The sequence below is a fragment of the Sciurus vulgaris genome (assembly GCF_902686455.1).
Source record: "Sciurus vulgaris genome assembly, chromosome: 2".
Taxonomy (NCBI): Eukaryota; Metazoa; Chordata; class Mammalia; order Rodentia; family Sciuridae; genus Sciurus; species Sciurus vulgaris.
Window position 1 is genome coordinate 1,842,299 of NC_136462.1, and position 27,193 is coordinate 1,869,491.

At 60.7% G+C, this 27,193-nt stretch overlaps 2 protein-coding genes across 13 annotated transcripts; both read right to left on the minus strand.

Annotated features, from left to right (window-relative positions):
* Positions 1 to 2,141: 2,141 nt before the first annotated feature.
* Positions 2,142 to 8,444, minus strand: TMEM121 (transmembrane protein 121). 7 transcript variants are annotated; one of them, XM_079129473.1, is made up of 2 exons: positions 8,164 to 8,444; positions 2,142 to 3,698 (listed from the first exon to the last, which is right to left on the minus strand). In XM_079129473.1, exon 2 carries the CDS (start codon positions 3,519 to 3,521, stop codon positions 2,565 to 2,567), a length of 957 nt encoding a protein of 318 aa, XP_078985599.1. In that variant the 5' UTR covers positions 3,522 to 3,698; positions 8,164 to 8,444; the 3' UTR covers positions 2,142 to 2,564. The 7 variants fall into 7 exon arrangements, with proteins under 7 accessions (XP_078985599.1, XP_078985602.1, XP_078985597.1 ...); XM_079129476.1 differs by lacking the exon at positions 8,164 to 8,444 and adding an exon at positions 6,036 to 6,673; XM_079129471.1 differs by lacking the exon at positions 8,164 to 8,444 and adding an exon at positions 5,751 to 5,865.
* A 9,274-nt stretch (positions 8,445 to 17,718) lies between these two features.
* TEDC1 (tubulin epsilon and delta complex 1) lies at positions 17,719 to 26,133 on the minus strand. Of its 6 annotated transcripts, none has more exons than XM_079126537.1 (9): positions 25,809 to 26,133; positions 24,886 to 24,964; positions 24,597 to 24,800; positions 24,212 to 24,414; positions 23,805 to 24,002; positions 22,774 to 22,872; positions 20,066 to 20,152; positions 19,355 to 19,534; positions 17,719 to 18,259 (listed from the first exon to the last, which is right to left on the minus strand). In XM_079126537.1, exons 1-9 carry the CDS (start codon positions 25,812 to 25,814, stop codon positions 17,933 to 17,935), a joined length of 1,383 nt encoding a protein of 460 aa, XP_078982663.1. In that variant the 5' UTR covers positions 25,815 to 26,133; the 3' UTR covers positions 17,719 to 17,932. The 6 variants fall into 6 exon arrangements, with proteins under 6 accessions (XP_078982663.1, XP_078982662.1, XP_078982661.1 ...); XM_079126536.1 differs by lacking the exon at positions 25,809 to 26,133 and adding an exon at positions 25,055 to 25,802 and having other exon boundaries at positions 23,805 to 23,960; XM_079126535.1 differs by lacking the exon at positions 25,809 to 26,133 and adding an exon at positions 25,055 to 25,802.
* Between the last annotated feature and the right edge of the window lie 1,060 nt (positions 26,134 to 27,193).

A 27,193-nucleotide genomic window follows, 5' to 3' on the forward strand; every position in this document is an offset into this window, starting at 1 on the left:
CACAGGTCACTTCAGGAAGTCAGGGAAAGGCAGGCCAGAATGCAGCCAGGGTCTCACCCTGTCCCCAAGGGAGACCCCAGAGGACAGAAACCTTGGGCCAAGGCCCAACAAGGCCCTGTGTGCCCAGACTTCCCATGGCCTGGCTCTGCTCCCTCATGGAAACAGTGGCTATTGTCTGTTCAGATGCTACAGAGACTGGGGGGCACTAAGCCAGGTCAGAACAGGGTGCAGCCAGGTCCCTGGTAAGAGGAACGGCAGGGATGCGGGCCGCTCTGCGGGGGGCAGAGCCTGTGCAAGGAGCTGTGCCAAGGCCCGCAGGAGCTCCCCACAAGGGCCCAGCAGGCCCGCAGAGACCCTGCCCAGGGCCTGCATGGCCCTGGGGTCTCTGCAGTGTGTGCGAGCCTCGGAGCTCCGAGCCCCAGACTCTCCTCTGTGTCCAGGAGGGAGCGAGGCCAGGAGTGAAAGACCAGCACTGACAGAGGACCCTGGCCTGGCAGGCAGAGCTGACCCACAGCAAAGCTGTCCACACTGCCTCCCCAGCCTCCTGGGTCAGCAAGTCCTTCAAAAGAGTCACAACAGGAGGTCAAGGTTAGGGACATGGCTCAGTGACACAGCACCTGCCCTAGCATTCGAAAGGCCCTGGGTTCCATCTCCAGCACCTAAAAACAGAACAGATGTCAGGAGCCCGAGACTCTTGGGCCCATGCGGCCCTTCAGGCCATCCTGTCTGCCCCAGGACTTACCCTGAGAAGCCCAGAACCAGGGCAGGCTAAGGGCTGGAATTCATCCAGGAGACAGACCAGAGGGGACAGGCACACACAGGCTCCAAGCCCAGGCACAGACTCCTCAGGCCCCACCTACCGTCCCCACCCCAGGCATTGCTAAGAACATGCCAGGCCTGACCACAGGCCAGTGGGACTCCCACGGACTCTCACTCTCCACACCTGCCTGTGGCCTCCAGGGCTGCTCCCAACTCCCAGCAGACCCCTCCACTTCCCCTCCTGGCTGGCCACACTCAGGGTGGGCAGCCCAGTGCAGAGGCCTGCGGTTGCTCACAGGATGCTCACAGGAGGGCCACTGAGGGTGTGGGTGGAGGTGGGGATGAGGCTGGTGGAAAGGGTAGAGGTGCTGGCCACACCGGACAGGGCAGGGCTAGAGCCAGGGAAGGAGCTCCCGGGCACCTGTCCCCTAGGCCTGCTGGAAGGCATGCAACTTACAAAACCCAGACTCCAGATGACAGGGAGCTGGGGTGGGTGTCAGCCTCCAGCTGCGGGTGGAGCCCACCTGCCCGTGGGGCCCTGAACTGGGCAGTCAGGGAGCTGGGGAGCCCTCTGTGAAGAGCCAGCTCCACACCTTCCGGGGAGTGGTTACAGACGACGACACACTGCTTCTGGGCAGCAAGGAGGGCGGCCCCTGCCTCGGGGGAAGCAAAGGCTGATGCAGTCAAAGGCGCCTGCTGTGACACAGAGCTCCACGATGCAGAGTGCCACCCAGTGTCAACGGAGGACGGAGGACATATGTAGCCATGGCCCCTCATGGGTAAGGGCTCCTCAAACCATCCCCTCAGCCTCAGAAGGCCCTCGGGTGCCCCAGAGACTCTCCTGGGCTAGTGGAGCACCACGTGGGGTCTGGGGGAGGTCAGGTAGAGAACACCTGAGAGAGGCTTCAGCCTCTGCTGCCTGTGAACCCCACAGGTGTCCAGAGCTGGAGTGAGGGGGCCAGGCCGCATGCTCCGGGCTGGGGCTGCAACTTCAACTTGGAGAAAACGGGCTCCTGATGCCATCTGACACAGGCAGTCCTGATCTGGAAAAGCCAGCCAGCAGAGAGGGACTCCCATGGGAGGGGGCCTGGGATGCAGGGGCACCTCTGGACCTGAGGGGGAGGCAGGCACAGGGGCCTCAACACCTGAGGCGGGGGTCAAGATGTGCCAGGAAGAACAGCTCGGTATGGTACCTGTGTTGGAACGAGCAATGAGATCAGCGAGCAGAAAGGTCTCTGGGGCCGGGCTGCATTGCTCCCCAACCCCTGCCTGCCCAGGAGCTCCCCGCAAGGGCCCAACAGGCCCACAGCCACCTGTGCATGCGCTGAAGCACTTCCCTCGGCTCCCTTCACTCACCCCTCCCTGACACCCCTGCCCAGTTATTAGGAACGCATGAAACAGGCAGAGAGGTGAGACTTTGGATACAAAACTGTAAACGCGAGTCTTTAAAATGACAGAGGCCTCCGTGGCCCTGAACTCCGAGCCAGAGACCCCCACCAAGGGACCAGATATCGTCACACACTGCCTTCCCTTCCCACGCGGGGGGCAGGCTCAGCAGACAGAGGTCAGGTCACCTCCACTGGGCTCAAGCCTTGAAAACTGTTCTGTGCGCTGGGGTGGGCTAGCGCAGTGGGGACCAAGAGTCCGTGGTCCAAGGGATTCCTGAGATGAAGAAGCGGCCGCGGCCCCTGAACCGCACCCACACTCTTCCACTAGCCCGAGGGCAGCCCGCCCCACCCCATCCCATGCAAACCAGGCCAGATTGGCCCAGTGTCTCTGAGCTCCGGGGTCCAGCGGGGGCCCTGTCACGTGTCCAGCGCCTCACGGGTAGGCGAGGGCCCATGGGGGCGCCCTGGAGGGCCATGCAGCGGCGGGGGCGGCGGAACAGAGTTGCGCTGCGGTGGAGGTGGCTGCAGCTCCAGCGCAAGCGCAGGTGGTGGGAAGTCGCGCACCTGGCGGCGGTACTCCAGGAAGGTGCAGGCCTTCGTGGCCAGCGCCACCACGTTCTTGCCGACGAAGATAGCAGAGACGCGGCTGTCACGGAAGAGCGCCATGTTGGCAGCGCGCGCCAGCACTGCCACCACGTTGACGGTGGCGAGGCTGAGCACCGGGTACAGCATCATCTTCTGCGGCGCTATATGCTCGCCCTGCATGCTGACCTCGCTGAGCGCCACGCACGGCAGCACCAGCAGCAACATGTAGCAGTAGAAGAAGGTGAGGCCTTCGGCCCACAGCGGCAACCCGGTGCGCGGCGGCTCCCACAAGTTGGCCTGCATGTCCAGCAGGTCCAGCAGGTCGAGGGCCACCCAGAAGAGACGGCCGCGCAGGTCTTCGCGCTTGCGGAAGGTGCGCACATACTCCATGCGATCAAGCGCCACAAGTAACAAGAAGAGGCCTGGCACGCACACCGACAGCAGCAGCGTCAGCGCCTTGCGCGCCACTGGGTCGGCTGCGCCACGCCGCGCCGCCTTGTAGTTCTGGAAGATAAAGTAGAGTTTGATCTCCAGCACAAAGATGTACAGGAACCAGAGGATCATAGCGTAGCCACGCTTGGCCGTGCGCACCTCGGCGCCTACCCACACGGCCACGTAGCGCAGCACCAGCAGGAAGCACACGTCTCCCACCAGCACGATAATGCACACACCAATCTTGCGCGGGCCCTGGTTCTGCTCCACCAGGTACGCGTCCATGACGGCCATACTGCCCATGATCACCAGCGTGGTCAGGCACACGTGGCGCCGGTCTGGGGGCGGCAGCACCATGGTCAGCCGCCGGGGCCCCGGCCCAGAAGCGCGCGGCCCCCACGGGAGGCGGGATGAGGCCCTGCGGCGGCCGGGAGCGAGGCGGGGCGCGGCCGTGCTCAGCCCGTGGGCATGGTGAGGCGGAGCTTGTCCAGCTGCCCGGAGGGCGCCGCCGCTCCCGGCCGGCGAGCTCGGAACCTGGGGAAGACCAGAGGAGACAGGTCAGCGCGCAGTCCCGGGCGGCGTCAGGCTCAGGCGGGCCGGCAGGGCGGGCGGCCTCCCGCAGCCCCTGCTGTTTCCTGCGCGGGGCGCTGTCCCAGTGTGGCGCGCCTGGGGGGGGGTCTCGGTCGCACGCACGCGCAGCTGCGCGCACACGGGACCCTGAGCCAATGAGCAAGACCTCCAGAGGGCGCTGCAGCCCCACCTGAGAGACTGGAGACCTCATTCCCGCCACCGCCAGGAAGGAAACCGAACGGAAGTGGTTTCTCCTCACCGCGCGCGTTCCCGGAGCCCGGGTGGTTTGTCACGGCTGGGCCCGCGCCGCCGCCCATCCCGGTTCGGGCGGCCTGGACCTCAGGCTCGGCACGGTGGCCCGAGGCTTTTTCTGTGGGGTTAGGGGCGTCCTCTCCCTGCCGCGCCGCGCTAGGAAAGGAGGCGGTCCTGCTCCTCGGCCCTGTGAGCACAGGGAGTGCGGGAGGCCCAGTCCCCATCCCGAAGACAGGGCTTTGGGCAGGTTTCTGGCCCAGATTGAGAGTCATCCAAGTTCCGCCACATCAGTCCTACCAGCCTCTCAGTGCCCCTCTACCCGTTCTTTTCAGTCCCCACCATCTCGCCTCCCTAACTGGCAGACTAATCCCCTCTGGTCTGCCCTCCAGGGTAGTGCGGACCATTCTTTGCTCGGCTCCCACCAAGGCTCCCCATTGCCCTGGAGAGATGTTCTCTGGTCCTAACTGCAGCTCCAGCCCTATGCACTCCCCCACCCTCTCTACAAACACTCACACTGCTCTGCTCCTTTGCCGTGGTGGACCCCAGCTGCAGGCTGCCCTCAAAAAGCTGCCAGCAGTGGGGGCCCCTCTCATGCACCTGACACCGGTTGCCCCTCTATGCCGGTTGGAGGCTCCAGGCACTTGGGCCTGCTCACACACCCCCAGCCCTCACCCACCCGAAAGTCACTCCCAGCCAGGCCCAGCCTCCTGTGCACAACACTCAGGACTGGGGGCTGCCTTTACTGCCCCGTCTAGACAAAGACATAAAATTTATTGTCACCGGTGCTGAGCTCAGCCTGTTCCTGGTGTTGCAGCCCCCACTGACTGGAGGAGGCCTTGAACTGCACATCTGCACCCCTACCCGCACCCCTACCCTCACCCCAGGTGCGGCCACACCCAGCACCCTCCTCCCAGGGATCCACACACCGGACTCCCACGCGCTCAGAGCGCCAGCACCTCGAGTAAAGGACGCCTTTGGGAGCCATCGGCCCGCACCCCCGCCACCAGATTCCTCACACTCCTGTTCCCCAGCTACACGCTCACCCCGTCTGCTCGCCCACCAGTAGGCACAGCTCATGGGAAGCCCACGCTGGACCCATTCCTGCCCACCTGGGCCTCCTCTGGGCGCAGCCAAAGCGCCGCTGCGCCGCTAGACCTTTCTGCTCCAGCCGCTCCACCGCCTCTCGCTCATCATTCGTCAAAAGAGGGCGGAGGGCTTTGCACTGGCGATGGGACAGACGCCACCCACTAGAGAAGCCCCCGCCTCGAAGCCAGAGCCTGGGCCTGTCCCTTTAGCCGCGCTCCTCAGGACCTGGCCGCGGTCCACCTGCCCTGGGTCTCCCGCGCCCGACCGAAGAGCCCACCCGCTCCGCCCGCAGCTCAGATCTCACGCACCGACTCGGGGCCTCCAGGCCCTACCCTGCCCGCCCGGCCCGCGCGTCCCGCACGACCCGCTCCCCTCGGGCCAGCAGGCGGCGGCGGGGTGAGGAAGGGTCGCCGCCACTCTCCCACTGCGCTTTCGAGGGTCCGGCGCTCCCAGCAGGTTGCTCTCTTCTTGTCCCTCCCCCACCCAAGGCTTCCCCGGCTCGGCCTGGTCGCCGTCAGCCGCCCGCCCGAGGCCTCATCCGCGTGGCCCCCGGCCCATCCCACGCCCCGCGGCCGGGGCAGGGGGGTCGCCCAGGCCCGGCGAGCAGCGGCGCCGGCCTGCCGCCCCTCTCCGCGGACACGCTACCGGCCCGCCCGCCCGCTGGTCGCCGGCGCCTACCCCGCCGCCGGCCAGATGCTGGGAGCCGGGCGGGCCCCGCGGAGCCGCTGCGCCGGACCCGCGCGCCGAGCTGCGCTCCGCCCCTCCGCCGCCGGCGCCGCCCCCGGCCGGGACCCCGCCCCTCGGCCGGCTCCCCGGGACCAGGCCTAGCGAGCGCGAGGGGTCCTGCGCTGCGCCGGTTGCTAGGCGACCGCTGTGCGCAGTCCCGGTGCGCTGGACAGGTGGCGCTGAGAGCGGCCGCTCCGGGGTCCACCCCAGGCCCGATGTCTGTCTGTCCCGCCTCACCCCACAGCGGAGAATCCCTTCAGTGCTCCTAATTCCGCTGCAGCCCTCCGGGCTCAGAGCCTGGTCACGGCTAACGTGACCCTGTTCGCCCACGACGAGCCACCCGCCGGACCCCGTCCCCGCGGAGCTGGCCAGGATGTGGGGGCGGGGCCGACCGTTGGGCCCTAGCGGCGGCCTGTGGACCGATGCAATGGGGGGCCTGGGGCCTGCTCCCAGCCCGGAGCTGGGGCCCTCTGTGCCCTGTGGGGAAAATCCAGCCCGGCCTCTTGCGGGCAGAGGGAGAGATGAGGAGCAGCTGCATCCTTTTCCAGCCCGTCGGGGGCAAGCTGGGGCTCTGGGTCCTCACCGGGCCCCGTGCGAGCCAGAGGAGGATGGGGAGGGCACGTACTCCCCGCTGCCCTCGTTCCCAGAGCGGCTCCGCTTACTTCTGACGGACACTGAGGGTCAAAGAAATGAAAAGACGTTAGAACCCTACTGCTGGGAGGGGGCCGAGGCCGACCCCTCCCAGGCCTGCTCACACTGGGGCACTGCACCAGAGACAGTGTCCCTGCTGGTGCCAATGCCAAGTAGGCAGCTGCGTCTGCACAGGCCACAATCTGTAGCACTCCCCAGACCCTGGGTACAGATGAGCATCTGGGCAGGGGGAGCACGGACTACAAGCCACAGTGGGACGTCTGAGGGACCAGGGACCATGTTGAGATGCTCACTGGAAGAGCTGGGCAGGACGCCAGCCCCACCCCCACCCTCCTGCAGCCACTTGCCCTCACTGGAGGCTGCTGTCTCTCACCCAGGTAGGGACTCCACATCCAAGAGTGGAGTGTGCTCTCCCTCATGGATTTCTCCAGAGCCCCTGGCCTCAGCAACAAAGGGGCTGGGGGCAAGACCACTCCAGTGCCAGCGTGGAGAGAGGAGAGGCCCCCACTGGACAGTGGGCAACACCAGCAAAGCGCCCTGGCAGACCCACCCTATCAGGCAAGCAGAGAGAACAGGTGCCAGCTTTCAGCATCCGTGCCCATATAACAGTCCTGGGTGTCCACTCTGCTCTCCCCACCTCCCCCAAGACCATGCTTCCAGTGCTCTGCCCAGTCCCCTCCAGCACCCCAACCCTGTGGCAGATAGCCTTACACATCAAAAGGGACTCGGCAGCTGTGATCAGGTAGTGCAATGAGACACTATCCTGTATCCTCTGGGTGGCCCCTTGTCATCACTTGGAAAAGCGAGGTGGGGGTCGGGTCAGAGAGGGATTTGAAGATGCTACTCTGGCAGCTCTGAAGAGGAGGAAGGGGCCACAAGCCAAGGGACATGCACCTCTGGAAGCTGGAAAGGACAGGACAGGGGTTCTCTCTTAGGGTCTCCGGAAGCAAGCAGCCTTGATTTTAGCCCCGCGTGGCTCTGTCCTACACACTGTAGGGCAGTGAATTGTGTTGCTTTAAGCCATTAAGTTTGTAGCGATTTGTCAGAGCAACAGTAAGAAACCAGCACAGCTGCTGTGGTAAAGCGACTCTTCCCACACAGACAGAACCTGCCAGCGTTTGCACAGCAGGTCTAAGCAGGGCACAGTGGCACATCTGTAGTCCTAGCACCGGGAGGTTGAGGCCAGGTTGCTTAAATCCAGGAGTTCCAAGGCCGGTGTGGGCAACAGAGCAAGACCCTAATGCAAAAAGGAAAAGGAAAAGAGTGGACAGGAAGAGGAACACCCCAGGTAAAGATGAAGGAGAAGAAAATACTTGGGGCAAATGCGCTGGGATATCTAAGTGAGCGTGCACTATATGCAGTAATCACAGAAATGCTGACCACAATGGAACCCACCATTCTGCATAAATACGCACCAGTAGAAACACTAAAAACTAATAAAATACTTAGAAATCATAGGTTGTTAGAAAACATGAAATTAAAACACAAGAACAGCACATGAAGCAAGGGGAAGGGAGAGGGTCCTGACTGCCGTGGACCAGGATGCCCAGCAGCCCCAGGACAAGCACTGCAGGAAAGCAACACAGCACACAGCCTTAGAGGGGAACCGAGAGACAAGAGGAGCAAAAGACAGTAGTAACCAAAGGAAGGCAAGGCCAGAAGGCAAAACACAGCAGCTTGACAGTCAGAGAAGAGAGCAGACTTAAATACCAACCTGTCACCAGACATGGAGGTGCACGCCTGTAATCTCAGTTATTCGGGAGGCTGAGGCAGGAAGATCACAAGTTCAAGGTCAGTCTTGGCAACTTAGCAAGACCTGTCTTAAACAGAAATTTTATGAAGGGCCGGGGATGTAGCTTGGTGGTAGAGTGCTTGCCTAGCATGCACAAAGCTCTGAAATCAATCCACAGCACCACAAAAAGAAAAAGAAAAAGGAAAAAAAAAGAATATCAGTAATTACACTAAATGTAAATGAGCTAACTGTTCCCATTAAACATCAAAAACAAAATAGGCTGTAAGAGCCCCACCTAAATCCTGAGGATGTGGCAGGAGAGGCCAGGGAAGACGCATCATACAAAGGAGCACCAAGCATGGTGTGCAGGGCTGCGGCACTCAGTGTGGCCACGTGTGCCCAGACGAGACTGTTCCTAGAGATGTGTGGCCAGCAGAGAGGACTTGGATGTCCCCAGTACAATGACTGCATGGAGGCAATGGCCTGCAGTCACCCTGGTGTGACCACTGCACGTGCATGTGTGTGCAGCTGGCACACTGCACCACACGTGCACACTACCCTCAGTGCTGGTTCTCTAAGAGAGGACACCGGACATACGGGCAGTGCAGAGGGTCACTGGGTGATCTGCCACACTTCCTAGGCTCCCACTGGGGTGCTGGTCTTCCCCTTGGAAGCAGTCCAGGACAGGACAGAAAATGAGGCATGTGAGCTCTCTGAAGGCCAACGTCCCAGGAAAAGCAGGCAGGCCTGAATCTGAGGCCCCACTAAGTGGTGTCTTTCTGAGTCTTGCTCCTACACCCCCAAACTGGCAGTCTGGAAGCCAGACACGTGTTTCTGACTTAGGATATGCTCAGTGTAAGATGCATTTATGGGGACATAATCTCACTGAAAGCAGAGGAACAGCGGTATTAAAAAATCTTCAAAACCAGCAGGAAGAAGACAATGCAGCTCAAAAATGTGCAGGGGCTGGGGCTGTAGCTCAGTGGTGGTGTGCTTTCCTCCTGCACCAGGCCCTGGGCTCCACTCAGCACCGCACACCAGAGGAGCAAAAGACTTGGATGGGCCGGTGGCCAGAGGGGACACATGATGGCAGTGCTCAGTCACAGGCTGCAGAGGCCCAGCATACTGCTTCCCATCCCCAAGAGAGAGCAAGGGGCTCCACAGAGAGGCTTTGGACTTTTTATTACCCATTCTGTCCGGGGCGGCAGCAGGCAGCGTGCAGTGTGCTGGCAGGCAGGGAGGGGAGGGCATTCTTCAGACGAGGCTGTGCGCCCTCCTCCACCTCACAACCAGGGCGCTCTGCAGAGCCCCCAGCACTGGTGATGAGTCGGTGGCCAGCTCCCCACACGTCCTCCCATCCAGCTTCTTCAGAACGCTCTCAGGCAGGGCACGCTCTCCAGGCACTGGCCGTGTCTAACCCAGTGGGATGGGGTTCATGAGGAGTGTGGCTTTGTGGATGTCGTGCTCAGAGGAGGTGCCTCTGCACACCTGCAGAGGGCAGGAGCTCCAGCCCAGGTCTGGAACATTCCATTCCCCACGGCTCACGTGCTCCAGGCTGCCTCCTTCTGGTCATGTTGTTGGGTGCTGGCAGCTTTCAGAAGGGGCCCTCTGGGGTCCTCTGGTCACTGGGGATGGTCTGCAGGGGATACTGGGGCCCAGCCCCTCCTCTCCCTCTCCCTCGAACCCTGGACCTGAGGCCAGCAGTACCACAGGCTGCCCCACCACCGGCCCAGAGCAGGGGGCCAACCTGCCATGGACTGAACCCACAACTAGGAGCCAAAATCACCCTCTCCTCCCTGCAGACTGACGACCTCGGGAAGCTGTTCCAGGAACACCACGGTGACCAGCATGAGATGACCTCGGGATGACCACCTGAGGCCATGGTAGCATGAGGGTTCACAAGTAGATGAGAGCCCAAGGGACCCCGCAGGGGAGGTGGGAAGCATGGGTGGGAGAACAAGCTACAGCACTTCTTTTTAGATATTTTTTAGATGTTGATGAACCTTTATTTTATTCACTTATTTATATGTGGTGCTGAGACTTAAACCCAGTGCCTCACACATGCGAGGCAAGCGCTCTTTCACTAAGCCACAGCCCCAGCCCTACAGCACTTATTTTGTTAGGAAAAGGTGGAAATAGTAATACATTTTAAAACAACCATGAAAATGGTTTTGAAATTCAGAGGAATGACACAATAAAAATAAAATGTAATAGTGTTTATATTGACAGAAGAAAATTCTATCTTTCCAATGAAAACTGAGAAATAAAAAAGAAAGAAAAAGAACAAGATACAATAGCAGAGAGAAGATCTAATATAAGGATAATTACAGTATGTGTAAATTAAAATTTTTATGTTCAAGTTTTCAGAAGTCAATAACATGCTATAGAAGAAACATGATTTTTTTAAAAAGACTCATTAAGTTTGGAAAAGAAATAACAGACTAGCTTATAACAAGGAAATGTGAATTAAAGACAGCGCCAAGAAACAACAGTGTATCCAGCACCTAACAATCAGCCTCCAAGCACACTGAACCACATGTGCAGACTCACCAGCAAGAGCAGACATGTGAACCATTGTTTAGATTCTTCATACAAAATACAAAAATTGCATTTTAGAATGGAGAGTTTGCTCTTGAGCATGCATTAAGGAAACTAGATAATAATGATAATAAATAACAGCTCCCAGGTCGATGATTCTACTGAACTTCAAGGAGCAGTTAATTCCTACCCTAGCAAATTACTCCAGAAAACAGACTGCAGAGGCCACAGTGAGGCCCATGTAATCTTGATTCCAAAATCCAATAAGAAATACAATTAAGGGCTGGGGATATAGCTCAGTTGGTAGAGTGCTTGTCTCGCAAGAACAAGGCCCTGGGTTCAATCCCCAGCACAAGAAAAGAAAAGAAAAGAAGAAAAGAAAGAGAGAGAAAGAAAGAAAGAAAGACAATTAAACAAAGAAAGAAAATCATAGGCCTATTTCAGTTTAAACCTTGATAGAAGCATCTTAAATAAAATTGTGGCTAATTTTATTTAAAGGAGACATGAGATGATTCAGTGAAGACAAAGCTTTCAATGTTCACAATTACTTTTGAATTTTTAAAAACTATCCTATTAGTTGTTGATGAACTTTTTATTCTATTTACTTATTTTTATGGGTGCTGAGGATCAAACCCAGTGCCTCCCACATGCGAGGCCAGCGCTCCACCACAGAGCCCCAGCCAGCCCGACCACATCGTTTTCATGAACTCAGGAAATTAAGAGAGGGAGGAAACGTCCTACTTGGATAAGCCGTGCACGGAGGGCCCGGCACGCACTGCTCCCTCTTGGCAAGGAAGGTGCTGCCCTGCAGGACAGGGCCACTCTCGCTGAGGCCGGTTGTTAGGACCAGCAAGACCACCAGGGACGCCCCGTGTCACAGCACCTTTCCACAGCAGCAGTGACACACATGCACCCTCCCACGTGACCCCAGGGTCCACATCCCCAGCCAGCCCTGGGGAGGACACCTGTGGCATAGGCTGTGGGGCACCGGGGCAGGGAAGGCCCCCGGGGGCAGAGGGCCAGAAGTGGAGGTGACCAACAGCAAAGGAGAGGCGCCTGCTGCCCAGTGTATGCAAAGAACCGAACTCCACAGAGCTCCCCTGGGAGGGACGCAGCTGGACTGAGGACCTGAAGGTCAGAGGAAAGGGGACAGACGGGAGCCGGGCAGCTCAGTGGCCGAGGGCTCACCCAGCCACCCGGGCCCCAGGCCCCAGCCTCAGCGCCACGTGCAAGAATTCAGATGGCACACAGGGCATGAGCCCAGAGGGCACGTGTGCGCAGAAGGCCCGCGCAGGACTGCCACACTCCCAGAGGAAGACCTCTGGGAAACCACGCCAAGCGGGACGCAGAGCAGGATGGGAGGAGGTGATCCCGAAGCACAGAACACTGGGAGAGGCCGACAGCAGGTTTTCAAGGAGTTACTGAAAATCAAGTTTCAAACAGAGCCATCCACCACCATCCCCAAAAAAGCCAAAAGATCCGACCAGGCATTGACAGAAGAGGAAACCCAAAAATCGAGCAAGTGCTGGAAAGACGCCCAGATTCACCAGTCAGAGCAGCACAAGCTGACGCCATAAAAGCTGGAGGGCGGAGCGGGGACCCGGCACCGGCACCGGCACCAGCACTGCCCGGGCCAGCCCTGCGGGCCTGTCCAGCACTGCTCCCGCCCCCAGCAGGACCTTCCATGGTGGCAGAGACCTGGAGACAGCTTCTCTCTGGGAAGCAGCTGGGCCCGGGCGTGGAACGTGGCACCTCCGGACAGGACGCAGCGGGGAGAGAAACCGCCAAGGTGCAAAGGCGGAGCTAGCTAGAACTCTCAGGTTCTCAGGTGCTGCAGGGCCTCTGAGGTGCTGAGGTGTACACAGCCAGCCAGGTACCTGCAAACGACCCAGGAGCGTGGAGACCAACACAGGTGCACCTTCCTCTGAGGGTATCTCTGCCAGGCTGGTTTACAGCATCCTTAGATAAAAGCCACACCAGGCAAGAATTCATGGGAATCACGACACATGGGTGGTGGTGTCCAACTCCATTAGGGCTACAAAGGTGTGCAGAGCCTAAGAGACCTGGACAGCCTCTCCACAAGCAGTTTGAGCTACTTCAGAATTAAATCAGGCTGTTCTCTCCAATTTAAGTGCCTTTCTCATATCCAAACTGCTACTAAGTTGCCAGGACATATACACTTAAGACTGTTTGACCCTAATAAATAAACAGAACTGTTGTATCTCTTTGAGGAAAGGACACAGTGAAAAAATCTCCAAGACACTAAGCATCTGAGAAGGGCGGCAGCCGAGTAAAGTCAGCTGCTGTGACAGGTGGACCCAGCAGCAGGCAGGGGTTACTGATCTGCACCACTGCATTCCCTGTGGTGGGACATGCTGGCCTGCACCCAGCTCACAGTCCAGGGTCCCTGGGGCTTCACCTGTGCGGTCCCCATCACCTGCCCACATGGCCCCGTGTGTGATGCCAATGCAGGGGTAAATTGGCTCAGTAGAAAGCTCAGCCCTCAGAGGGGAGGCCAGGCCACGTGGAGGTCCGAGTGGAGAGGAGATGCTGGCTTGCACGCTCTGTTCCATAAGAGCTCTCTCAGTGGAGGGCTATGTGCTGACCGCTTGTTCACCCTCTCTCCTCGGGGTGAGCAGGAGGGTGCCACCTGAAGGGGCTGCCCACACTTTCCCCAGCCAGGCTGTGGTCCCAGCAGCATGATTCTATCAAGGGACTGTGTGTTAGGTCGGAAACTGGGCGACCATATGAGGGAGAGCAGAGCAACTGAGGCAGAGAACAGCACACCACACGGGGACCAATCAAACGGGTAGGAAAACTCCACTGACCCTCACCTCCACCTGAAACTCAGCAGGACCCCCGCCCATTCCAGCCTATAAAGACCCCGGGCAGCCAGAGCCATGTGCGATTTTCTCTGGCTCCCTACCCTGACCTGTACCCCGCGGGACTGGGAATTTCGCCCGAGAGCCAAATTCCAATAGAGCTTGCTTCAGCCACTTTCTGCTGGTCTTATTTGGCCACTAGCCGTGCCCCCGAGCTTACACTGTGGACATCAGTGCAAACAACAGGCCTCCGTGTGTGGAAATACTCAGGAGGACGTTCAGGGATGGCCGAGGTCCTCGGATTCACTAGGGGACGTCTGTAGGCTTCTGGGGCTCCGCCCGACTTCTCTCCTGCAGTTTGGAGCCTGGGAGCAGAAGGGCTTTCCAAACCTGCTGCTCCTCCCTTCTGCTGTCTGATGGCCACAGCTCACTCCAGCTCATTTATTTGGGGTGATATAAAGCAAGGTACAGACACATCCTCCTGCCTGGACATCAGGGCCTTTTCTCCTGCCCCTCCTCAGCTCAGGCTTGGCAGTGTAGAACCACCTTCCCAGTCATCAGGCACTGCCTATGACAGCCTGGTGCCCAGGAAGCTGGTCCTGGTCACACAGCCACCACTTCAAGGCCCATGTTCTGCAAGTTGAGACCACGATGGCTACCATGACACTATACTGAGTGTGTCTTTTTTTTATTTTCCGGGTTTTGTTTTTGTTTTCTATCTTTGATGCTTGGACATCTGGGGCCTCACTGACCCTGGAGGGCCTGCCCCTTTGTGACAGTACAGGACAAGCCTGCAAACACAACTTTCATATGCAAAACACCTCCTACAGCCCAGAACCCAGCTCCTCTGTCCACCCTAGGGACCAGCCATGGACACCTAGGGGCAGCTCCACACCCCAGAGTGTGCAGACTGCTGCCAGGCAGGTCCTAAGACTGCTCACCAACCCGTTCCCTCCTGCAGAAACCTACAGACGTCTCGCCCACATGTCCCCTTGCCCCAGCCTCCCGACAGGCCCTGGTGCTTCTGGGTGCTGCCCTGTGCAGCAAGGCCCTCCTGGGGTCTGAGCAAAACGCTCCCTCCTTCATGACGACCACCACATCTGCATGTCCTGCCAACCCCAGCTAAAACATCCAGTGTCAGAGGTGCCCAGCATCCTGCAGGCTGCACCCACTTCTCTGTGCCTCTCCAGCAGACCACGAGAACAGAGGCACTGCCCTCTCCTCTCCTGAGCCCTGGCTCCAGGCTGCTGGGCAGCCAGTCCTCACCTTCCTGTCCTTCAAGACCCCCTCCCCCAGCCCACTGCTGCCTACCCCTTGGTCCCTCCGCCCGCCTCTTCCTAGCTCCAAGTTCGTCTTCCAGCTGCAAATCAGAGCACCAGGGCTCAGGTCTCCAGCTTGGGCCTAGCCCACCCCTCCCAGTGTGGTCCTACCATGGCGCCACGTTTGGAGCTGTCTAGTCTTCTGCATGACACAGTAGGTGTGTCCAGCAAGCAGCAGCAACACACGTTACCATGGAGCAACATACAACCCATGTCCGGGGAGCCACCAGCAGCAGAGGATGCACCTGCGCCCATCTCCCACCGGACGCTGTGGTGAGGGGACTGGTCAACGCAAGCCCCTTCCCTGTACAGGGTGGGGTGTGGGGACTGGAGCCTCAGGCTGAAGCAGGCCAGGCCAGCACCTGACTGCTGATCTCCTGAGGCCTCTGCACTGCTCTGGCTGTGCACACCCAGGCCTCCCACAGCTACCGGCCTCTCCACTCCTGTGCAGCTCCCAGGGGACACTGCTGGGCCTGCACACTGAGCATGGCTGTCCAGGGCGCGCCACACCTGCCGCTCAAGCTCCTGCCACTCTCACCAGCCCAGGATCACCTCCGCATGCCCAGGCAGGTAGACCTGTCTACCATCCGCCTGCCCCTCCCAGCTCCTGCCCTGGGGTGCCTGCCCCACCAAGCACATTCCCCTCTTCACCTCCTTAGTCCCATGTATTGTCCTGACACTGAGCATCAACTATAAATGCAGCAATTCACCCATTCCGGCTTTTACTTTCCTTGCGGCATCTTTTTTTTTTTTTTTTTTTTCCTTGTCTTTTTTTTGAGGCACTGGGGATGGAACTCAGGGCCTCAAACATGCTAGGCAAGAGCCCCACCACCGAGTCACACCCCAGGTGTCTTCTAATAAATAGAAGTTTCTAGGTTTTTATTTCTCAGGGTACTAGGGACTGAACCCAGGGGAGCTCTACCACTGAACTACACCTCCAGTCTGTATTTTGTATTTTGAGGCAGAGTCTCTTAAGTTGCCTGGGCTGTCCTCAAACTTGCAATCTTCCTGCCCAGCCTCCAGGGCCGATGGGATTACGTGTGCACCACTGTGCCTGGGAGTTCTGTTGGATGAAGTTGAAATGACCAAGCTTTCCTACGTAGTCAGGTGCCAGGAAGCTGCCCTGCTCTCCTCTTGCTACGTCCTGTAAGGACATATTTGCCTCTTCATGGGAACCTGAGGTTCAGACTGCATGTCCTCAGACGGGACTCCAGTCATGCAGCATGCTAGACCAAGTATGCCCACAGGTCCTGGCTGTCCCCTGGGTCTTGACCCTGGGTAGGACAGGAACGGTAGCTAAAGGGACGTGGGGGGCAAGGACGGGGCGGCAAGGTCACACCAGTTCCTCAGAGAGGACAGGAGTGTCTGACAGCCGTCAGTGCTGCTCTGAGATGTCGGGCCCCAGGCCGGAACCCGAGCTGCCTAGCTCAGCCCTGTGAACCTGGAAGGGCCCCCCCAGGTCTCCTGAGCTCCCCTGAGTAGTTGGGCCCACCCACCCTTGATTTTGATCCTGACTGTGTGGAAGCTCCAACTACAGAGGCAAGTCGTACGCTGGGCTGTTTCTAGCCTCTGTGTAGAAGAGTTGGCCCCTGACGCCGGCTCTCCCGTGAGTGCTCGCCAGGCTTGCACAGACCTGGGCCCTGCAGCCCCCTGCAGGCCCTTCCTTCAGGCGCCAGGGCCTCAGGCACCAGGGTCACGCACACAGGCACAAGAGACAGGCCCGCAGGTTTTCTCACGGGACTCCTCGAACCTGCACAGCAAAGGAGAGGCACTGCACGGCACCGCACCCGCCTCTGGGCTCCAAAACCCAAGCTGTGGGGGCCAGTGGCAGTCCTGGGTCAGGGCAGTGGCCAGAGGCAGGGAGCTGAAGTAGCCTTGCTAAGCATGTGGAGGTCCAGGGCACAGCGGGAGACAGTGGCAGGGCTGCAGGTGATTCCAGGAGGCTGGGCCCCAAGTGCCCTGGGCCAGCAGAAGCCAGATGGACTGGCAAGAGGAGCTGGGAGAAGTGCCTCAGGTGGGGAAGGGGTGCAGGCCAGGGAGCAAGGGCAGAGACCTGGGGCCATACCAGGGGCACCAGTGACTCTTCAGAGCCATGTACCATGTCCACGAGGGTCAGGCACAACCTGCTGGACCCCACCAGTCCAGCTGGTGCTCCTGACGACAGGGTGCAGGATGGTTGGCTGAGAAGCGAGCACGGTGTCCAGCCCCAGGCAGAGCTGGAACCTAAGTGTAGGCTGTTGCTCCAACACACTCCAGGCAGGCAGAAGGCCCAGGGCTGAAGTGGTCTTGGGCCTGGGCTGACAGGAGGCTGCACACAGCCAACCGTCCCTACCACCTGCCCTGTGTCAGGTCATGGTATGAACCCCAGGGTGAGGAGGCAGGGCCAGCGGCCACAGGGCCCACCTGTGCCTGTTGGCTAAGGGGATGCTGGGATGGGAGAGGGTCGCTCTACCAGGCTGCAGGCACGTCCCACATACAAGCAGCCCTTTGTCAGAGCTGAGTTCCGTGAGCAGCCTCAGGAACAAGGCCCCTCTGTCCACACTGTGGCCTCCCCCTCACTCCCAGGCCACCGCCCCCAGGAAAGCAGAGCCCCCAGGGCTCCCATCCGGCCCGCCACCCACAGCAGTTCCAGCACAGGAGGGAGGCTGTGCCCCCAGCGTAGAACTGGACATGCAATGGGGACCAGCGGAAGGTGGCACACAGCCTCCCCAGGTCCCCACGCTCACCCTGTGTGCCGGCTCTGTCTCTCCCAGCCCTGGTCAGCTCTGTGCCAGCTCCAGTTAGCCCACCACCACCCAGGGGCTACCTCACCTGACCCAAGACCCCCTCCTGCACCCTCAGACAGAACCTGGAAGGGCAGAGGAAGACGGCCAGTGGCCTGATCCCCACGGGAAGGCCTCTGCCATTTATTTCTGGGTCCCCTTTGCCCCAGTACCACAAGCCTGGGTCCTGGTCAGCAGTATGTGGCCTGGACCTCTGCAATCATGTGGGCACTATGGCCACCAGCCCTAAAAGACGCTCCTGAGACCTGGTCGGGCAGGTTCCCAGTCGGGGAGGGCGTGTCCACAGACCTCAGCGCCCGGGTGGCAGGATGCAGATCAGACCAGGCAGGGCTGCTGCCAGCCTGGCCAGCTCCTGCTGGCACTGTCCCTGCAGCTGGCGCAGTGCTGCCTGCAGGCGGGCCTCCTGTTCCCTCAGCGGCCCGGTCAGCTCGGCCGCCCGCAGGCCGTGGGCCCTTGCACTGCTCCCCTCCCTCCTCACCAACCGGTGGCCCTGGGGTGGGGCAGGGCCCCTGCCTTGCTCCCAGGACCTCCGCAGGGCTGCCAGCTCCTGTTCCACGGCCTCCTGAGAGGCCCTCCGCACAGCACTCCACTGTGGCCCCCGGCCCGGGCCTCCAACCTGCAAGGAACAGAGGCGGCAGCTCACAAACCCGGGGACTCCGCCCTGCAGGTCCTCCACACTCCCTGGGCCCGATTATCTATCCTCCTGCCACAGAGGGCAGGTGTACCCTGGGACCATGCAAGAGGCCCACAGGCCTGGGCTCTGCTTCAGCCCAAGGGAGCACCTGAGCCCCGCACCCAAGGCAGCTGGGCCCCGGGGTGCGCAGAGCCCAGGGCAGCAAGGTGCCGGCCCAACCTGCCCCCTGCCTCAGCTGCAGGGCCAAAACGGCTTGCTGGCAGGAGTAGGGTGGGCCTGGCAGCTCGCGGCAGACCTCTCTCCTCAGGGCCTTCAGAGCTCGGAGCAAAGTCCCCACGGACCCTTCTCCAGGCTCAGCACAGCACTTCCGCCCCCTGCTGCTCTCGGAGGCCAGACCGCAGCTGGGCCAACCAGGAATACGGGACCCAGGGCTGCCTACCCTTGCCAACTCTAACCAGGGCCCTGTGGGCAGCAAAGCCTCCAGCTCCCTCCAGATGACCCCAGGGAGCCACCTGAGCCTCTTGGGCAGCACAGTTCTCAAGGACTCCACGAGGCCCTGGAGTGCCCAGAGCGTTCAGGATGAGGGGCTGCTGTCCAGCAGGGTGCAGGGACAGGCCAGAGGACAGTGCCGCTCTTCACGGGGGCTCAGGGAGTTTCAAGGAACCTGCCCAGTGTCTGAGCCACGAGCTGGCTCAAGGCAACGCCTGGGAGCCATGTGTCCTCCAGCAGGCCGGACAGGACCCAGGCAATGACCACCAGTGTGCACAGGAGGGGTGGAGCAAACTACGCAATGTGGGCTTGCCCCCTCTCCACTGAGTCCTGTGGAAAGTGAAAAGGGGAACAGGGGGCACAGTCTGGGGGCACAGGAGCGGTCTTGAGGGACAGGGGCCCTTCAGTGCATCCACCCAACCTGTTGGAATTTGGTACCTGAGTGTGCCTTCTACCAAACTTAATCCAATTAAATCAGGTAATTCAGTTAGTAGCTCAGTCAGGTGCGCCACCACCCTAGGGTCCACACTCCTCAGGGAGGCAGCATGGGGCCAGGAGGGGTTCAGAGGTCAAGGCTGCTACACTCGCCTGGGCCTCCCAGGCCACTCGCCGGGTTGCGGTTGCCTCCTGCAGCTCCTCGTGCAGGGCCTGCATCTCCTGCGCTACCCGCTCCAACTCGCCAAGCCCTGGCTCCGGGATCCTGGGCAGAACCGGGGGCTGTGAGGCTGCAGCAGGGCCGTCTGGAGGGCAGATGCCCGGCACCGTGTCCTGCAGGGAGACAGTGGGCATGTGCCAGGCATGGGCTTCCAGTAGGGGAGACAGAGGCCCCAGAGGCAGTGGTGGCCCTCCCAGGTTCCATAACAGTCTGGACAGCTACTGACACCCCAGCAAGTGCAGTGTCCAAGCAGCCACAAAAGGCCACACTCCCAGCAGCTCAGGAGCCTGAGGCAGGAGGATTACCAGTTTAAACCAGCCTCAGCAAATTACCAAGGCCCTGCTCAAAATAAAAAATAAAGAGGGCTGGATGTGGCTCATTGGCTAAGTGCCCTGGGTCCAACCCCAGTACCAAAAGAAAAGAAAAAAAAGATAATGCTAGCAGGCGCTGGAGGTGATGGCCAGAAATGTTGGGCCTCCCGGGAAGAAAAAGGTCATGGGTACAGCCCCAGACCTGGGGGGCCAGGTCTCGGGGTGTGGGCTCCCTCAGAGCCTCTTCCTCCTATCTGGGAGATGAGAGCCCCTCTCCCACCCAAACCCACCATCTGGGCCAGAAGGAGAAGGGGAGGGGGCGGCCCAGCTCACCATCCACCGCCAGAACACCAGCTCCCAGCGCCGCCATTCCAGAGCCGCCTTGAGTCGGGCGTTCTCCCAGCCCAGTGCGCGCAGCAGCTGCAGAGCAAGCCACAGCTGGGCAGGGCGGCTCGGGCACTCTCGGGCCCGGGGCTCAGCAGGCAGCAGGGCCTGGTCCCTGGCCCTGCGCTGCTCCCTCTGGTTCCTGCTTCCCTTCTGCAGGGCAGGGCAACCCAGGGCACACCCATGGCATGGACCGTGACGAGGCTCACTGGAGACGCAGGGAGTCAGACCAGCAAGGGGAGGGCAGAGCATGGCTCCCAGGTCCCTGTTACGGTCTGGTGTCCCCAAAAGCTCACGTGAGACAACACAGGAGGTTCAGAGAAGGGACTGCACTGGGAGTCTGGACCCCGCCAGTGCGTTCACTCTCTGATGGGGTTCACTGAGTGGTAACTGAGGTGGTGGGTGTGGCTGGAGGAGGTGGGCACTGGGCAGGCCTGGGGGTAGATTTGTATCTGCTTCCTGATCACCGTGTCAGCTGCCTCCCTCTGCACGATGTTCGGCCTCACCTTGAGCCCCGAGGAGCGGAGCCCGCTGTCTATGGATGGAGACCTCTGACACTGTGAGCTCTTCAAATAAGCCTTTCTTCCTCTATGATCCTACTAGTCGGGTCCTTTGGTCCCAGCAGTAAGAAAAGCTGACTAAAACAGCCCCCACCTGACCTCAAAGGGCAAAGACCCCACCCACACTGGGACGTCTAAACACACTGGCAGTTCATACAGCTTCCAAGGAGTCCCTGGAATGGGGCACAGCACTGCCCCTTCCTCTTCTCTGGGGCTACACTCTCGAGTGCTGCTGTCTCCTGAAACAGTCACCTCTCTGCCGCTCCCAGCAGGACCAAGGGCACAGGGGGACAAACGGAAGGTTGCAAGCTTCACCAGTGACCAAGGGAACCAGCCAGTCACCAGTAGCATGCCAGCTGCTCACAGCAGCCATGCGTCCAGGAGATTCTAGGACCCACGCAGCTGTGCAGGCCCCCAGCCAGGTCCAGGATTGGGCCAGCTCCTCCAGAAACGTGGAAGGAGGCAGCGGGGCCCGGTTCACCTGCACACTGCTGTTTGAAGTTCTGCAGCATCAACACATACCATAAGGGGCACCTCACCCTCCAGGTCCCCCACACACAGAGGGGTTTCAGGCAGACCCAGATGGAACCTGGGCAGCCTGTCCTGCTCTAAGCCAGAGACCAGGGGCTGGAAGCCTGGGCCTTGATGAGTCACCTCTGAACGGGGAACAGAGCCAAGGGCAAGTGGGGACACCCAAATGCTGCCTCAGCACCTCCACGGCCAAGCACGGGCTCTACCGAGACTGGCCCAGGCCTCGTCCAGGGAGCCAGGCCCAGCTGGCACCAAGGGACAAGCAGGTCTCACCAGGGGGGCACACTCAGTCACAATGGGTGCATACAAATTACCTGAAGCATAAAACTCCAAAGTCGGCAGGAGGATTGAGAGTTCAAAGCCAGCCTCAGTAAAAGTGAGGTGCTAAGCAACTCAGTGAGACCCAAGTCTCTAAATAAAATACAAATTGGGGCTGGGGATGTGGTTCAGTGGTCGAGTGCCCAAGTTCAGTCCCCAGTAACAAAAAAAAAAAAAAAAAAAAAAAAAACCCAAAGCTGGAATCTGCAGGCAGATTCACCACGGGCAGAGGCCCAGCACAGCAGAGGATGGGGCCCAGGAACCATCTGCTCTGAGCCTTGGGTCCCCATTTCACCTGCCCAGGTTGCAGGCAGGCCTCTAAGGTGGAGAGGGAAGAGGCAGAGGAGGGGCTAGGCCTGGAAGGAGGAGATACCCAGTCTGAGCTCCAGCCCTCTGCCCAGCAGTACACCCCTCATGTCAGTCTAGATCTCAGCCTGAAGGTGAAGCCAGCCTTTGGCCTGTCCTGTGAACCCAGGGGCAAAGATAGCCAAGAAGAAGAAAGGAGTGGCAACAGGTGGACAAGCCCCTGGAAAGAGGGGACAGGTCAGCATGGGTGAGGGCAGAGGGAGGAATAGTGGGAGGAACTGGATGATGTCAGGGCTAGCCCTGCCTCACTACTCCTTAGAACTCAAGCAGGCTCCACAGAGGACACTCTGCCTGAGGTCACGTGGCCACCCAGGTTTAGAGTCCAGCTTTCCCCAGGTCTGTGCTCCCCAGGGCTAAGACCCCAAGGGAGTACATCACCTGGGGCAGCACTGCCTTGCAAACACTGACTGGCCCCCGGTCAGGAAGCAGGACTGAGGCCACCATGTGTCCAGGGCAGACCCTTCCCAGCAGGCCCCTGCTCTGAAAGCAGAGGTCCCCTCAGCCAATCCTATGTGCAGTCCCTCCCCCCAGGAGTTCCCTCAGTACCAGGTGACACCTGTGTAGGCTCCAGGCTCAACTCAGATCTGAGGCCAGCCATCCTTAATTCCAGTGGTCTCCTCCCTCAACTAGCCCAGCCTGGACCCACGCACTTCTGGGACCCTCCTCACACCTGGTCAGGAGTGGTGCACACACAGCACCCCAAGGGGATTCTGGGAAAAACGGACAGTTCACGGAACAGAGTCCTGAAGACACCCCTGTCAACTACACCAGCAATGACAGTGAGCTTGGCAATAACTCAGAGAAGCCCGGCACCAGACCCAGGTCATCTCTGACAGCCCCTGCCCCACCTCGGGCAACACCCGCCCAGCAGACAGCCCTCACCTGCTGGCCACCCTCCGGGTCCCTGAGCATCTCTGTTTCAGTGACAGACAGATGGCCAAGGTCCTGGTCACTGTGGCAGCCGCGGGTGTACAAGTGGATCTGAAACAGAAGGCAGATGGAGGCTAGTGGGGTGGCACTTTCTCCAAGCACTGGGCCTCCATTAGAGCAGCATGGTCACCCTACAGAGCCACGAGACCGCCACACCTGGCCTGAGGCTGGTCAGGGCAGGGCCAGGCTCAGGACAGCCATCACCACCACTGGGGCACTCCCTGCAGAGGGAAGGACACCAGGCAGTCTTACTCAGGGCCTTACTGAGGGGTGCCCCTGCCGTGCTCTCAAGTGCTGGACTCTGGAAGGCACAAACCAGCCCCCCAGGAAGGTAAAGCCTCCACAGAGGCTAACAGGCAAGCACGTCCTGACCAGGTAGAGCCGCTGAACCCAAGGCCAGGTGACAGGGAGCAAGTGGTCCCACAACAGGGGTCTCAGCACCAAGGAGCCCGTGGCTACCAGCCAGCCACCTATCAGCCCTCACTGCACACTGGACATGCTGCTGGGCACTAGAGCCTTTGAAGGTAATCCCTACTGCTCCTTCAGAGGCCCCTACAGGAGCTGCCCACTGCCCACATCAACCACATCCAGAACATGGTGGGAAGATGGCTGGAAGTGCCCAGAAGGAGCAGTCTCTCCATGGCAGAATCTAAAGGCCAACAGTGATTTCTGGCAACAATAAAGCCAATCCTCTGGGCTCTCTGATATCCAGCGGAACTCTCTTCCAGCAGGACCAAGAATACTGACCATGGACTCCAGCCCCAGCACTGCCCACTTCCATCCTATTCTGGTCCCCTACCTGGATCACAGGCCCAACCCCCACCAGCCCACAGCCAGCCAGTGCTCAGCCCCTGCAGGCCTGGCAGGATGGTCCATAGGGAAAGGTAGCCTGGACCTAGGGTGCTGGGTCTCTGGTCCCTGGTGGAGAGCTGCGCACCACACTGGCACCTCTGTTCCTGGTGCAGAGCTGCGTGCCACGTTACCTTGCCCAGGAGGGCGCACTGCTCCTGCTGACTGGAGATAAGGTGCCGCCACCGGAACCACAGCTTTCCCATCAGCCACTGCACATAGCGGAGGTCCGTAGGGACTTGTGCTCCCATGTGTGATGTAGGTGGGCCACAGCTGGCCAGGGCCTCACCCTGGAGAGGGAGTAAGGGGCAGCCCCTAGTCCACTCTGCACCCTGCCTGAGGGAGGGGCGAGGACAGTAGGAGCAGTGGAGGTGTGCCTGCACACACTCAGCTAGCGAGCCAGGAAGGCCCAGCAAGGGCTGTCCTGAAGTCTGACATGGGATGGTCCAGGGATGCCCTTACTCTGGCCACAGGTCTTGGGACATGAGATACCCTGGGATCTGGGCAAGGCTGGGCCAAATCGTCCTTATTCCATACCCACCTTGAACTCAGGCACCTGGTCGCCCAGCTGCACTCGAGCCTGCACCAGCAGCCGCTCGATTAGAGGCTCTCGGGCCAGGAGCCAGGACAGAGCCAGCAGCAGCTCCCGGCTGCCCTGGGAGCCATCCTCTGGAAGCTGAGCCAGCACAGGCCTCGGGTAGCCCTGGGAGCGCAGCACTGCCTTCACCAAGCGGGCTTGGGCCTCTGGAGTAAGAGACCAACAGCTCAGGGAGAAGCTACCTAATGAGGATAACCTCCACACCCTTCAGGACCCCCAACAGAGGGGACAGGAACGAGCCTGGGGGCGGGTGTCCCTAACCAAGATGAGGGTGCCATACCCTAAGCTGGAAGGAAGGGGTTCGGTGGAGGTTGGACCAGGGTCTAACCAGAACCAGGGCTTCGGTGGGGTGGGAGGGGATGGAGCCTCCAGGGGTGGAGCCTTAGAGTTGAGCAGGGCCAGTGCCTCCCTGGGTGCGCGGTCCCAGAACCTCTGCAAGCAGGGCCTTGGAGCAGGACATGGCCAGAGCCTCTGGGGCGGAGCCTTACGAAGGTGGGCGGAGTCAGCGCCACCGTGTGGGCGGGGTCCGCGGCTGTAGGGCAGGGCCAGGCCAGTGTCGCCAGGGTGGGCGGGGTCGGGGCCTCCGGGGCGGGGCATGTCGGGAGAGTGGGACTTACCCGGGGCGGGCAAGGTCGAGGGACCATATGCTGGGAGCGGCGCGAGTACTTGGAAAAGGAGCCGCCAGAGCGCGGGGGCCTGCGGCAAACAAAAAGCGCGCGGTCAGCCGGGCCAGGCTGACCCTGCATCCGGCAACTCCAGGCCCGGCGCCCGCGCCGCCAGTCTCACCGCCTCCGGACGGTCGAACTTGGCGCGGCGGAAGATCTCGGGGCTGGGCCCAGCGGGCAGCGATCTACTGAGCGCGGCAATCACCTCGGGCAGGGTCCAGGCCCCGGCCCCGGCCTCCGAGTCCACCCGGCGCCGCCGCCTCCCCATGCCGCCCGCCCCAGGCCGCCTTGGATCGCCCGCCGCGGCAGTCCTGGGACGGCGCCCAATCACCGCGCCGGCCGGGCCCCGCCTCTGCGCCCTGACCCAATAAGCGCTGGCCCTGCGGAGGCACTTCCGGGATCCGGGGTGGAGCCTCCGGCGTCTGCAGCTCAGCGCAGTCTGAGCTCTCCCGCCCAACCTTCGCCCTACACCCGCCTCCCCCAGAACTAACCAATCAACGCCCGGCGCCACTGGCTACCTAGCAACCCGGCGTCACAGGCGCGGAATGGAAAATGTACATGCGCCCCCTGGAGCCGCGGAGGACTGCACGGCCCCCATCCAGCCGCGGCCCGCGCCCCTCCGCGAAGCCTCCCCAGCTCGACCGCCAGGGGGCGCCGGAGCCTCGTAAGCCGCAGCCCGGGCGGACAATTGGGCAGACAACCCGGGGACAGCTCAACCTGGCAAACTGGGTGGGGACTCCGCGGGCAACCTCGCCCGATGGCTCCCGGGCAAAGGAGGCTAGAGAAGGAAAGACCGTTAACTCTTTTATCTGCAGACTCCGGCCCCCTGCCCGTCCCTAGCCCCTGCTCCCGGCCCTCAGCTCCCTTGCCCAAACCTCCATGCTTCCTTCCTGCCACTTTAGGAAGCAGTGTGGCCATTTCCTTCAGAGTTAAGCCTAAGTTTCCCACACGACCCAGTATCAGTCCTGGTAGGCTGTGAACCATCTTTGCGAGGACACGCAGGAGGTCACAGCAGCCGAATCACATGGCGGAACGGACCCAGGGTTCACCCTGGCGCGTGGGAAAGGACCACAGCACGCGCACAATTAGGATCCCGTCCAGCCACGCACAGACCCGCGCCGCGTGTGCGCTCGCCTTCTGAATGCAGGAAGCCCCTGCGAGCGCCCACATCGGTTAGGCCTGACACTGCGGAGTGCCAGGAGGAAAGGGCTGGCCAGTGGGCAGGGGGAAAATGGCAGGAAGGAATCAGCAGTAGCTGGAACAGCCTGGCTCGGGCTCCGTGCGCTCCGCGTCACCTAAGGTGCGGCAGGGTTGGTGGACTGGACCGTGCGCACACTACAGGAGAAAGCCGGAAAGAAGGCAGGTGGAGAGAGGGGGAGGGCGCCCGAGAGGAGGCGGAGGAAACCCAACGAGGGAAGTAGAGGGACACCACGCACCTGCCCGCTTAGCCACGCCCACAGGAAGCGGGAGCGCGGCACCCAAGCCCGCACCTGCCTCCGGACCTCCAGCTTCCTCGGCCTAGACTGAGCGGCGGTGGCCACGTTGTGCCAGTGGTCGCTCCCATCACACCGGGCTCCGAGGTCCCTGGTCGTGAGTTCCTCCCCAAGTATGGCTACGTTGCAGACTTGTCTTCCTCTCCAGGTCCCGGGCAATTCTGCCCTCCCGCCACCCCCCACCTCACCGCCCCCTCAGTTTTGGGCGCGAAGACTGTATTCCGCCCCGCGGGTCGATTTATGATGGACGACCACGGGTCTTTTTTCTCAGGGGCTTCGTACTGCTGGCCTGCCTGGGGTGTGCTTGACCTCTCTTGGATTCTAGCTGACTCCAGTCTTTCTGCAGGTCTCAGCTCGGCCGGCAGCTCACCCCAAGTCGGCCTCAGTATGAATGTGAGCTACGCAGGGGCGGGAGTCTCGGCGATGGTGCGCCACAGGGGCAGGGACCTCAGGGGCTGGGGAGCGTCCGTCCCTACGCCCGTGCCTACCCTGGCCGCCAGGTGTCGCTGGGCCACAGCTCTCAGCCCCCACAACCGGATACAGAGCCTCGGCTCAGCATCCTCGGATCCCGCCTGCCGCGCCCTGCCACCCTCCAGGATCGCCCGACGACGCGTGCTCTCTGTTCTACAGACCGCCCGGGGCGGCTCTCCCACCCCTTCCTTTCCAGTTCATGTCTACACCCACCAAAGCCCGAGGCAGGGTCAGGCTCCCGCACGGCTGACCTGGGCTTCTTCCGACTGCGGATGGTCTAAAAGGATCCTGGGAGA